Source organism: Thamnophis sirtalis, unplaced genomic scaffold (assembly GCF_051295495.1).
Source record: "Thamnophis sirtalis isolate CommonGarterSnake01/CBP01778 unplaced genomic scaffold, rThaSir2_p1.2 scaffold_3, whole genome shotgun sequence".
Taxonomy (NCBI): Eukaryota; Metazoa; Chordata; class Lepidosauria; order Squamata; family Natricidae; genus Thamnophis; species Thamnophis sirtalis.
This window is the reverse complement of record NW_028261383.1, coordinates 1,517,009-1,530,307: the sequence shown is the minus strand read 5'-3', so window position 1 is coordinate 1,530,307 and position 13,299 is coordinate 1,517,009. Positions and strand designations below refer to the sequence as shown.

General features: G+C 44.0%; 1 protein-coding gene across 1 annotated transcript; it reads left to right on the top strand.

Moving 5' to 3' along the window:
* The first annotated feature begins 914 nt into the window (after positions 1 to 914).
* On the top strand, positions 915 to 2,383 carry LOC148046999 (uncharacterized). Its single transcript, XM_087711789.1, has 2 exons — positions 915 to 2,153; positions 2,228 to 2,383. The coding sequence occupies exons 1-2, from the start codon at positions 915 to 917 to the stop codon at positions 2,381 to 2,383; spliced, it is 1,395 nt and encodes a 464-aa protein (XP_087567915.1).
* Positions 2,384 to 13,299: the final 10,916 nt, after the last annotated feature.

Genomic DNA, 13,299 nt, shown 5'->3' with positions numbered 1-13,299 from the left:
AAGTATATTGTCTGCACTGGATGTTCCTGTTCCATTAATTCTGTCACTTGGTCAAAGAATGCAATAAGGTTTCTCTGCCATGGTCTGTTTTTGACCAACCCATGTTGGATTCTAGTAATAGCTTTGCTTGTTTCTAGACTTCCCCAGATCCCTTGCTTGATTATCTTTCCCAGGATCTTCCCAGGTACTGATGTCAGGCTGTTGAGCAATTTCACGGGTCATTAAGCAGACAAGGTCCCAGGTAAGCAATCTGGGGTTGCCTTATGTGGGAGGAGAGGCCATGTGAGTCCTGGCACAGGACATGGGCCGGTTGAGGGGCTCCTGAAGAAGCTTTGGAGATGCTTTGTCTCAAAGGACCTCCCCTGCCGCAGAGACTCCCCTGCATCCCCTGGCTGGGCCTTCCTCCACTTAAGAACCCATCAGATCACTTAATATGATCCCAAACAGGAGTTTGGGATTATGATTGTTCAGACCTGACCCCTCATTTACTGAATGCTTCACTGAATGACCAAGATTCCAGTCCCAATTGTAGCCATAAGTTGAGGACTAGCTACATTCAGAGCTTCCTTTTCACTGTGTCAAGGGACAGGAACCAAGGAGAAAAAGATAAGAGTCAAGGAACAGCAGAAGAATTTGCTTCCTAGGTGTGTGGGGTGACCAAAATAACTGGGTATTTCATCTTCGGTGTCCTGGGGGCCCATGTCCCATTTTGGAGGAGGAGGCAAGACTGGAAGACCTTCAAGGTCCCCTCCAAATGTAAGTTTTTGTGATTCTCTGTGTTTCTCAAAAGAAAATACAATTCTTTTGTTCTTCTTTCCAGCAGGAAAACAACTGTGACCAAAGATGTACCCACAAGATACTATCTGCTATCAGTAGATAGTAGGAATTCAGAAAAGCCGCCACCGCCAGAAAGCATGGAGGGTGGGAAACTCTGGGATCCCCCATCAGACACAAGCAGCACCCCAAAAAATCACAAAGGAACCCATGAATGCTCAGAGTGTGGGAAATCATTTGATTTTCAGTCCCTCCTTTTGATCCACAGGAAGGTCCATGTGGAAAATGGATCCAGTCAAGATTTGGAGGAAGAGAAATCCTTCTCTGGAAAAGATGCCAAAGTTCTCAGAAGTCCCCCAAGACTAAAACCCTATAAATGCGTGGAATGTGACTTATGCTTTGATCAAAAATCAAACCTCCTTACACATCAGAAAATCCACACAGGAAAGAAACCTCATCAATGTCAGGAATGTGGGAAATTTTTCGGTCAAAAAGCCGACCTCAGAAACCATGAGAGGATTCACACAGGGGAGAAACCTTACAAGTGTTGGGAATGCAGGAAGAGCTTTTTTTACGAGTCAGGTCTTCGGCGCCATGAGAAGATTCATTTGGGAATAAAGCCTTACAAATGTTTTGAGTGTGGGAATTGTTTCACCCGGAGTACATCTCTTCACAATCATTGGAAAATACACACAGGGGAGAAAAATGAAAAGTGCCTCGAATGTGGGAAATGTTTTATCCAGAAATCACACCTGCGGCGACATCAGAGAATTCACACCGGAGAGAAACCCTATGAATGCTCAGAATGTGAGAGACGATTTGTGGATTCTTCTGAACTTCAGACACACCAGAAGAGGCACAAGGGGGAGAAACCCTATCAGTGTGGGGAGTGTCGGAAACAGTTTCTTACTCAAGGAGAGATCCAGATTCATGAGAGGAGCCACACGGGGGAGAAGCCGTACGAGTGTGGGGAGTGTGGGAAATGCTTCTCCACAAAACAACACCTTGGAAGGCATCAGAGGGTCCACACAGGAGAGAAGCCATACAGATGCATAGAATGTGAGAAATACTTTCGATTCGTGGGAGACCTTTCAATACATCATAGAACCCACACAGGGGAGAAGCCATATCAATGCAACGAATGTGGAAGATTTTATCGTAGCTCATCAGCCCTTAGAAGTCATGTGAAGATTCACACAGGAGAAAAAAACTACAAATGTTTGGACTGTGGGAAAGCATTTGCTCATTCATCCCGCTTTAGAAGTCACAGCCGAATCCATACAGGAGAGAAACCTCACAAATGCTCAGAGTGTGATAAATGTTTTTCACGGAAAGATTCTCTTGTGCTGCATCAACGAATTCACACTGGAGGAAAAAATGTCTGCAATGTGGGAAATGTTTTGCCCAACTTTCAGAACTTTGCAGAAATCACGCAGGAGACTGGCATCACAAGTGTGCAGAGAGTGAGAAATTTTTTCATTGTAAATCAGAACTAAAAATGTACCAGAAAGTCCATAGCAGAGATAAATCTCTTCAGTTGGGAACAAGGCGGAAACATATTTTTTTCAAAAATCACACCTTACCGTCCATCAGCAATTTCACACAGTGACAGGAGGGAAATCCTACAATTGTTTGTTATTAGGAGTGTGAGGGTGTTTTGCTGACAAAGCTGAATTAGTAACTTACCACCATGATGTCACAAAAGACCTACGAGGGTTTGGAGATTATTATATATAATGTTTTGCAGAGTATAGATAGTCCTCACGTTATGTCCATAACTGGGAATGGATTTCCAGTCATCAATCAAAGCACACAGGTGTTTTTGTTAATTCTTACTAGAGCTTTGTTGATTCATGAGGAGAACCCGAGATTCAGAGAGGAGAAAAATGGGATGAGGCTTGAATGAAGATCCATCTGGTTTTTTATTTGGAGATAAATTATAGAGGTGGTTCTTTTAGGGTTGAAGTTGAATTTGCTGGCTGAGGATGAAGAGGGAAAGTTTATTTTTCCCATTATCTTTTTTTGAGAGGCTAATTTCTCTTTTCACCTTGTCTTTTTCATATATTCACTGACATATATTTGTATTATGTTTCTTTGTTTGATCTCTGTATAACATCCTTAATAAAATTATTGTTCAAAATAATCAAGAGAACTGTTTTCAGGATATGGGCTGGGAGTTCAAAAAAGTCAAGATGGCCGATAGATTGTGCCATGATTTGCAGTCAAAGTTCTGCTGATTTTTAGCTTTATATGTGATTCCCTTTAAAACAGCCACCATCTTGATTCTTTTGACTCCATCTTCTCTAGATGGACACTGCTGACTTCCAGGGTGGAATCAAAAGGAGTAGATTTCTGGTGAACTTTAGGGAAAGTTTCCTGGAGATTTGGATGGACTCCTGCTCCTAAAGGCAGATCATTGTTGGCTACCTACATGTGCCCGACACATTCATGATTAATTGGACCATATCTTACTTAGAACATATAGGTCACCGAAAGTACGACTTTGAATTATGTAATCGGTTTGGTGTGAATAGTTCATTGATAACAGGTTGCATTTCAGGCACCCCAAAATTCTGTGAATGATATGCTAGTGCAGTGGTCCCCAACCTTTTTATCGCCGCGGACCAGTCAGCCTTTGATAATTTTACCGTGGCCCGCTGAGCGCGCGCAGGGGCACACGAGGCTCTCTTCCCTGGAGCCTTTGCGCTGCAGCCTGGTCCTTCGCCTCCCCCCCCATTTAATTTCAACTTCACCCACTTCTTCTCCATTAGCCATAAGCTTTGCTTTCCAGAGGTTCATTGAAGTTGCACAACTTTCTTCTTAAGATATATGATGTTCCTAGTGGCGCAGTTTTCTGCAGTTCCACTGGTGTTATTGCAGTAAGCTTCAGTTTATTGATGTGTTTTGTAAAACATGGTACCAAGTGCCCCATTGGCAATGGGTATCACTATTACAAATTTCTTCCATAACCGTGTAGTTTCAATGGCCAGGTTGCGATATTTGGTGATTTTTTCCAGTTCTTATTCTCCTGGCACACCAATATCAATAAATAATTCCTCCTCTTCCTCTTCCTCCTCCTCCTCCTCTCCTTCTCCTTCTCCTTGGTTGCATGGTCACCCTGATATTTAGACTGGTATTGGAATTTTTGTTCTTGCATTGAGTCTTTCGGTGCGGGCTGGAAGCCAGGTGGCGCCTCAGAAGTAAAGCTGCCGCCGCTGACACCGTTCCTTAGAAGCGACGGAGCGGCTGAGGCAGGAAGGCGCACGGCGGTGGCAGCTGTTCAGCCAGCCGCCTCGCAGGAGAAGAGCCGCTCTTGGGTTTCGCAGGGGGCGGCACTGGCGGCGGTACCAGCAGCGCCCGGGGATTCCACCAGCGCGCGCGCAGACCTTTGGGCAGCTGTTCAGCCAGCCGCCTCGCAGGAGAAGAGCCGCTCTTGGGTTTCGCAGGGGGCGGCGGTGGCGGCGGTACCAGCAGCGCCCGGGGATTCCACCAGCGCGCGCGCGGACCTTTGGGCAGCTGTTCATGTCCCCCGGCCGCTGCGTGGCCCGGTGCCAGGTACTCCACGGCCCGGCACCGGTCCGCGGACCGGGGGTTGGGGACCACTGTGCTAGTGTGTTAATTTCAAGTGCTCATAATGGAGGGTCACACAAGCCCCATACTAGTGGCTGTTATAGACCAGTCTAAGACCTGAAGATACCTGAATTTTTAAAAAATCCCAAGGGTTAAAATAAAATGTTTACCATCCACTTAAGAGGGAACACCAACAAAATCTTCAAGCAGCTGCCAAAAAAGCAAGCTGTAGATTGCTAGGACTCATTGGCACTTTGAAGTGCAACTTTGAGGTTGGTTCCAACTGTATCAGAAATGAAACACAGGCCAGATGTCCCCCCAGAGAAGCTGCCTATATTAAGAGGCAGTCAAAGGCCTTTCCCACCTCCCTCCCTCCTGGGGGTTAGATACGGAGGTCGTGGGTGAAGGCTGTAGAAAGCCAAAGGCTTAATGCTCCTAGGAGATCTCTTCTTTGACCAACAGTCCCATCAGGAAACCCACCCAGGCTCATGGTCTTCAGAGCCCTCCCCCCAATTTAAATTCTCACAATGGAATTATCATCATATAACCTCTGAGGAGCTCTTTGACCAGACATAAGGTGGGGCAGCAATACTGTTGTTAAGTGAATCTCTGGCTTTCCCATTGATTTTGCTTGTCAGAAGGTCACAAAAAGTGATGACCCTGGGACACTGCAATCTTCAGCAATAGAAACAAGTTGTTAAGCATCTTAATGTCAATCACATGTCCATGGGGCTCCTGAAATGGTCACAAGTGTGATAAACGGTCATAAGTCACTTTTTCAGGGCAATTGCAACCTTGAAAGGACACTAAATGAAGTTGTTGCAAGTCGAGGACTACCTGTGCTTGTATTGGCCCAATGAGAACAAGCAAGAGATCTGGGCTGCTCCCCAAAACTCCACTCCTTCCTGTCCCAGGGGCTCTGCCGATTGGGAGATGACCAACCCAAAGAGGGTGAGGTTGCAGGAAACTCACCCAGGTTCATAGTCTTCAGAGACACCCCCAAAATCGATTTAATGTCTCATCATGGAGGATCATCATGTAACCTCTACACCAGAGGCTACTACAGATCAGCGTAAGACTTAACGATCACTGAGAGTAAAATTAAGCATGTACTATCCAGTTAGTTGGAATCACCAACCCAGTTTTCTAGCAGGAAGGAAAAAAGGCGACAGAAGATGGCTGGGACTTCCTGGCCCTTTGAACCGAGTTTTCCTTAACATAAAATAAACCGAAAAGGGGGAATCTCTCTTTTGGCCTCTCTGCCTGCCCTCCTCAACCAGGTCCTTTCTGGGATATTTCTTGGCAAATGGCCAAGCACTTTAAAAAGAGTTTCTTTGTGAACATCTTGAAAAGTTCCCGCTTAGCTTAATGGCCCAGTTTTGGCTACACACAACATCACAAACACACAGACACTGGAAGAAGCTTCGGAGCACGTGGCCCAGGCTGGAAAGGGAGATTAGAGGGGAGGGGCCTAGAGAAGAAGAGGGGGAGGCCAAGGGGCGGGGCTGAGAGGCGAGGGGCGGGGCCCGAGGGGATAATATTACCCGCCCCACTGCTTCCCCCCCCACTGCTGGATCTCCGGTTTCTGCCACGTGTTCAGCTTCTTCCTTAGAGGGTCGGCGCTGGATCTCCCGGGAGAAGCTTCTGGATGCCACTCAGGTAAGGCTGTTCTCCCTCCAGCCAGGAGATCTCCTGCCCCCCAGGAGGAAGAGAGCTGCGGATCCCGCTCTTCGGCTCGCAGGGTTTTCCTCGGTGAGATCCGGCTCCGGCGTTGCCTGCAGGGAGCGAATCCCCCCCTTCCCTCCAGGGGGGCAAAGGGGGGAGACTGTCCCTGGGCTGGATCTGCCCCCACCTTGCCCGGGCAAAGCTATCCTGGGGGGATCCGTGAAGGAGCTTCGGGGGAAGTTGCTTTCAGAAGATCTCTGTGGTCCCTCGGAGCACGAGGTCTCTGAGCATGCAGATCTCGGAAGGCCCGTTGCAGGAACGGAGGAAACGGAGCTTTGGAGCATTTCTTGAGATTCGTAGTGTGGCATTAAAACGCCCCGACCTCGTTTCAATGGGGTGGGGAGAGTTTGGGGGAAAGGAAAGGTTTAAATCCACCGAATTGAGCTCAGGTTGTCTTAGCCCACCTCTTTTTTGTGCTCCATCTAAAAGGCGAGCAAGGAAACCAATGGCTTTTTTTTTTAATTGAAAATTTTCAATTTTCAATTTTTAATTGAAAATTTTAAAAACAAAACTTTTACAAATATTTACCTCCGTTTCCAACCACGTTCTTTTTTGCCAATGTCAACAATTTTATTATCACTTTGTTCATATTTTTCTTCATTTTTTTAACTCTATCCTCAAATTTTATCGTTTTATAAATATTTTCAACTCTTCCCTCTATTTTTTCTGTTTTTTGTTCTATGTTCTCCATCCTCTTTTCAATGTTTTTTGTACTTATTTATACTTTTTGAATTTCAAACATAATCATTTGCAATGTTAATTCTTTTTCTTCTTCATGTTGCGCCATTCTTCCAGGTTATAAACACTGCCACTAAAACATCCAAAGCTTGAGTCTGACCTCCATTTCGGCTTCGCCTTCCAGGAGCCTGCTGCTTCCCCCTCAGGTAAGCAACTAAGCCCCAGCAGCGGGACTCGGGAGGCTTCGGGTGGGCGGCCCGGCCTAGCTTTCGCAAAAACTGCGGGCTGACGGCGAAGGCGGCCTAGCTTTCCCCCCCCGCCCCCCTCTCCAGACCTGCTTAGTGACCCTAGCCTTGTCCCTCCACAGTCCAGTCCAGTGTCTTACCTGTTCCTGCTGCCTCTCTGCCTGCCTGCTCCCTGTTGCTTCCATCCATCGCTGCAAGGATCCATCGCATCGGAGTTCTGTTGATTTTGCCTGTTGGTAAGTGACCCAGGTTTTTTTCTTTTAATGTATTTTAAAATAATATTTTATTTATTGTGCATAGGATTTTTTAAAATAGTTTTATTCTGTGTGGATTCTTTTTTAAAATTGTCTTAGACTATTTAAAAAATGATTCTATCCAAAATAAATGAAAATAAACCATTTTTAAAAATTCTATATTGTGCATAGGATTTTTAAAAATGCTTTATTTTAATTTATTTTGGATAGAATCTTTTTTTAAATAGTCTAAGACAATTTTAAAAAAGAATCCACACAGAATAAATTGAAGTTAAACATTTCAAACTATTCCACACAGAATAAATTGAAGTACAACTATTTTTAAAAATTCTATGCACATTACATTTCAAAATATTGAGTATAGAATTTTTAAAAATAGTTTTACTTCAATTTATTCTGTGTGGAATAGTTTGAAATGGTTACAGTGTAAATTATTGCTGGTGTAATACTTAACAATGGTTTTTAAGGATTTCTTTTATTTATAGAATATCTTTTAAAATTATTTTTGGGGCAATTTTATTTTTTAATTGTTTATAAAATATATTTACTACAAGAAATGTTCCTTTTTGCAAATGTTTTCTTTGTGATGCAATATATTCAGACCAGGTTTATGTGTCTCAAAGTGGCTGCTATTCTATGGGCAGGCCAGGTTGGTGCAAGGCAGCTTTGCCAGATTGAGTGTGTTTCACCCTCATTGAATTTTATATCGTATAAAATCGTATAATTTTAATTTTTTTTTAGATTATTAACATAATGAGTAAGAAAAGAGGATGCAAATTCAACGATGATCTAAGAAGAGAATTTCCTTTCCTTAAAAAAACCAAAAGCGATCACATGGTAAAATGTGAGAAATGTAATGGTGAATTTTCTATTTTGCATGGCGGGAAGAATGATATTTCAAAGCACTTGGACACACAGAAACATAAAAGATATTTAAATGCTGCGGCATCTTCCTCCAAAATACAGGATTTTTTTGGGAAAACAACTTATGGAGACGAAGAAAAGAAATTAGCATTAGCAGAAGGACTTATGTCTTTTCATGCTATTAATCACCATTCCTTCAGATCTATGGACTGTACATCACAAGTTGTCAAAACGTTAGTCAACAAAAATTTTTCCTGCGCTAGAACAAAATCAAAGGCAATTGTGTGTAATGTGCTTTCCTCATATGCATTTTCAGAATTAAACAAAAATCTAGAAAAAATTAATTTTATATCCATATATTCTAATACATCTAATCATAAGGATATAAAGTTATTTCCAACCATTATTAGATTTTTTGATTCGGAAACTGGAATACAAATTAGAATTTTAGATTTTGTTTCTTTGCCCGGCGAAACTTCTGAAATAATTTTCAGTTCCTTTATTAATATTTTGGAAAAAAACAATTTAAAACATAAAATAATTGCACATTGTGGAGACAACACGAACACAAATTTTGGAGGAAAACCAAGAAGAGATACAAATAATATTTTTTATAAATTAAACAAAAACCTTAATCAAAACATTATTGGTGTTGGTTGTGCAGTGCACATAATACATAACGCTATTCAAACAGCTGCTGATTTGTTGCCCGTAGATGTGGGAAATATTGTTCTTAAAATATATTCTTATTTCTATACATACACTGTGCGCGTTGAAATGCTTAAAGAATTTTGTGAAACTGTGGAAGTCGAATATCAGAAAATACTTGGATGCAGTAAAACGCCCTGGTTAGCTCTTTTGCCAGCTGTCGAAAGAATTTTGAAAATATACGATCCTTTGAAGTCCTACTTTCTATCACAGGATAAATGTCCTAGATTTTTAGAAGAGTTTTTTGAAAAAGAATCTTCAAAAATTTGGCTAGAGTTTGTAGAGGTTTAGAGGTTTATTGGGATTTATATGCCGCCCTTTTCCCTAAGGGGACTCAGGGCGGCTTACAACCACAGGGGAGGGGAAGTGCAAGGTCAAAACAAAACAATTTGTGAACAAAAGAAAAATAATAAAACACAACTTTCATTCAGCAATCAAACACTCGGGCGGATGGTTGGAAACCTATTCCCAGGCCTGCTGGGAGAGCCAGATCTTGAGGGCTGCGCGGAAGGTCTGGATCGTGGTGAGGGTGCGGATCTCCATGGGGAGCTCGTTCCATAGGGTCGGGGCAGCAGCAGAGAAGGCTCTCCTCCGTGTGGTCGCCAGTCGGCATTGACTGGCTGATGGAATTCGGAGGAGGCCTAGTCTGTGCGATCTAATTGGTCGATTTAGGGAGGTAATCGGCAGAAGGCGGTCTCTCAAGTACCCAGATCCACTACCATGGAGTGCTTTAAAGGTGGTCATTAGTATCCTGAAGCGCACCCGGAGACCAACAGGTAGCCAATGCAGCTCGCGGAGGACAGGTGTAACGTGGGCGAACCGAGGTGCGCCCACTATCACTCGCGCGGCAGCATTTTGGACTAGCTGTAGTCGCCGGATGCACTTCAGGGGCAACCCCATGTAGAGCCCATTGTACACAATCAAGCAGCTGTTTTTCAAAACAGTATAAAACTTATTGAAGGTGATAAAATTTCGGTAATCGAAGTAGCGAATGAAGTTAATAATTTAAAATTTCAGTATCAAGAGCGGTTAGAAAATATTTTTATTCCCATAACTATCCGTAATAGTATAAGCCAGCTAGAAGAACAAGGTGCAATAAATCATGCAGAGATCATCAATGACATTCAAAAGTTCTATAGTAACTGCATAGATTATTTAGAAGAGTGGACGGTACAGTACAATGATATTGAACATTTTCATTGGGTTGCATTAAAACAAGAACTTAATTGGAATGATGTGCAAAACTCATTTGATCATATTAATCAACATTTCCCAAATAGTAATATTTCTGAAAGTAATCTTTTGGATGAGATATCATTATTAAAAAAATATATTGATAAGGAAAAGGTTGAATCTTGGGCATCAGCAAAAATCACAATAGAGAACAAATGGCTAGAAATATTTCATCATTTTCAAACAAACCATATTTCATACAATAATGTATTAAAAATTGTGGAATACGCGCTGTCCTTACCAGGAACTAATGCTGCGACTGAACGCGTTTTTTCTATGGTAAATGAAGTGTGGACATCAGAAAAATCACAATTAAGTGTTGAGACTTTGAAAGCCATTTTATGTGTGAAATATAATTTAACAAATTCTTGTGAAGAATTTCATGACCTTTTAAACAACGACAGCAATCTACTAAAAAAAATTCAGTCAAGTGAGAAATATGACAAAGAATAAAATAATACTGTATATAATTTTGGTAAATATATTTATAAATGTAAATGTAAATAAATGTATTATATTTGTAAATTATAGTTATGTTGAAATAAATAAATAAATATATATATATATATATTACAATACTATTTTTGCGTTCTATGAAAATTTTTGTTGCTCCATGTAAAATTTTTAATCAAAACACACACACACACACACACACACACACACACACGGTCAATGGTGTCCCTCTTTACAAATATGAATATCTGGTCACCTTACATTAGGCTCCTCTCCAGATTATAAAAAGACTGCTTGTGCACACGCCCCTCTTGCAGAAGTCAACGCAGGAACTAATGTTGGAGAACATTATGGTGAGCTTGGCAGGCTGGATTGCTGCCACGTCTTATCTGTGCTGGATTGCTGCCCAAGCTTGTCTGTGCCGGTTTGCTGCCAAGGACCTGTCTTTCTGTTAATTAAATGCCGTAACTTATCTTTGGCTCAGAGTGTCTGTTGGTGTGGAACGAGGGGGTCAGAACACATAACTATTGTTTTTAAAGATCAAAACATTTAATAAAAATTATTTTTTAAAAATAAACAACACATACAAATAAAACTTTTCTTTGTTTTGCTCCTGGGGGAGTTTTATTTGCTTTTGATTCCATGTTGCTCTTTTGGTTGATTTTTCTTTTTACTAGATGGTTCTTTTAAGTTGTTCAGAAGGCTTCCGCACAGCCTGTTTTTGGGAAAGTTTTTTTTCTTGCTATTCTCTTTTTTTTGGAGGGATTCATTTCCCTTTTTTCATTGTCTTTTTCATATATTTACACCCAGATATTTGTATTCTTTCTGTGCATATAATCTTTAATAAAAGTATTGCTCAAACCAATCAGGAGGGCCTTTTTCAGGAGACGCACTGGGAGGGGCCACAACAGACAAGATGGCTGTGCAGTCAAAGTGGGGGGAGGAAGTGGCTCTCAGATCTCCACTGGAGCAGGAAATGAGGGGCAAGGAGGAGGAGGAACCCATCAGGGAGTCCAGGGCCCATAGTTCCCAGCAGCTACTTAAGAGGAGGGAGCCACACTTCTCAGAGGAGGGGCGGGAAACATGAGAAAAAGGCTTCAGGACGATGCCCCCTTGAGGAGAAATGGGGAATTGTCTCTTCCAGAGGGATCCACCCTTGGTGGGGGTTCTGGAGGGGGGAGGAAAATGAGGGGAAGGGGAGGCACTTCCTGATGCACTGCTTCCACCTTCCCAGAGTAGAAAAGGGCAGGCAGACGCTCAAATGGTCCAGCAGTCCTCCTAACATTCTGGAGGGGCCCTTGGATCATGGTGGGGCCTTGGTGAGGGGGATTACAATAAGGATACTTACCCCCATCCTCCTGGGTTCTCCCAGCCCTTCAAGCCCCACCTATCCTGGATACACCAAACGGGAGGGCAGTGTGGGCTTCCTCCCCCCCCACTCTCAACCGGAATCATCTGATTGGAGGGGTGGACTAGATGCCCCCTTAAGGACTTTTAAGGCCCTCACGAGTCCAGGTTGGGTCTGCCAAGATTTCATAAGGGAAAAGTGGAGCCAGTGGTCTCTATGGAGAGCCTCCATCCTCCAGGTCATGGTTGTCCCTACGATTCTTCTCCAAAAGGAAACCGGACTTTCTTGGTTTTCCCCCCCCTGAAAACGTTTTCCTTCTCATCCCAGAAGCTTCCCCAGTTCTGACTGAGTGGTGGAGGATGGAAGGATTGATATTCCTTGCAGTCCTTTGATTCTGAATCAGGGTGCAAAGGGGTGCGGAGCCTTCCTGAGGCTGCTGAAAGGACTCTGTTGTAGACCGTAGGAGGGGCGTCCTTTCCCCACTTCTGTTGTGAGAGGGCTGCTGGTTTTGGCAAAGATGGCCGCTTTGGCCCTTCTCTCCATCCAGGGCTCCTCTCTGTCCAGAAGGTGGACGTGGCTGTCCCAGAAAGAGCCACCCAGGGCTTTTCAGGTGCCGATGGACCTCTCCTCCTGATGGGTTTCTCCTTTGAGACACAATACAAATCCTTCCTTTCTCCCCCCCCCCTCCCAGTCAGTCAGAACTGAAGAAGCTTCTTAGATGAGAAGTGAAACATTTTCAAGGATTCTTTTTTCCTTCTGACTCAGACCCGGGGGGGGGGAGCCCCCAACAGCGGCCAGTCCGGAGTCTTTTTTAGAAGATAACAGGAGGGGGGAGGCAGAGAGACGCTGGGGCCCCCAGACACCCCTCCCTGCAGCCCTGTTTCTGCCTGCATTGGCTGGCTAAATTCTCAAGTTTCCGTCGGAGCAGCAGCTCCTCCAGAGATGAAAAGTTCTTCCTCCCGAGAGCCCAGAGTGAAGGAACCCCCAGATAAGTTCCCCCCAAGCCCACCCCCAGGAGAGACGTCCCTTCAGCACCAAGGACTCTGCGTTGGCCTGTGGGACAGACCCTCCCTCCAGAAGTTGCTTCCTGCTGCAGCTGCCCTGGGACTACAGTTGAGGAATGGGAAGCCAAAGTTCTCTCCTCGGGGGCCAGCTGGTCCTGGGTTCAAATCCCGATGCTCCCAACCTCACCTTTGAGCCTGCTATGGCCTGGCCCAGGTCCTGCTTTGATCAAAGGTCCGTAGAGCCAGGTCGGATGATCTCCGGGGAAGGAGCTTATTGAAGGGGGTGAGTCGGGACCCTGAGGAGCCCCTTTCTCCCTCCTCCTTCTCTCACAAGTACTGAGGGTGCCTCTCAGGCCCGCTCCTCCCACAGACAAGCCCCCTCCTTACGGGGAGTCTCCTTCCCCGCTTCGCTTCCAGGGAGCCAGCACCCCCCTCCCCCGCAG

Excerpts from the sequence above, each read along its gene's own strand:
- LOC148046999 (XM_087711789.1), top strand. The coding sequence starts at position 915 with ATGGAGGGTGGGAAACTCTGGGATCCCCCATCAGACACAAGCAGCACC. Across the intron at positions 2,154-2,227 it reads TTCACACTGGAGGAAAAAAT|TGTGCAGAGAGTGAGAAATT; the intron begins GTCTGCAATGTG and ends TGGCATCACAAG.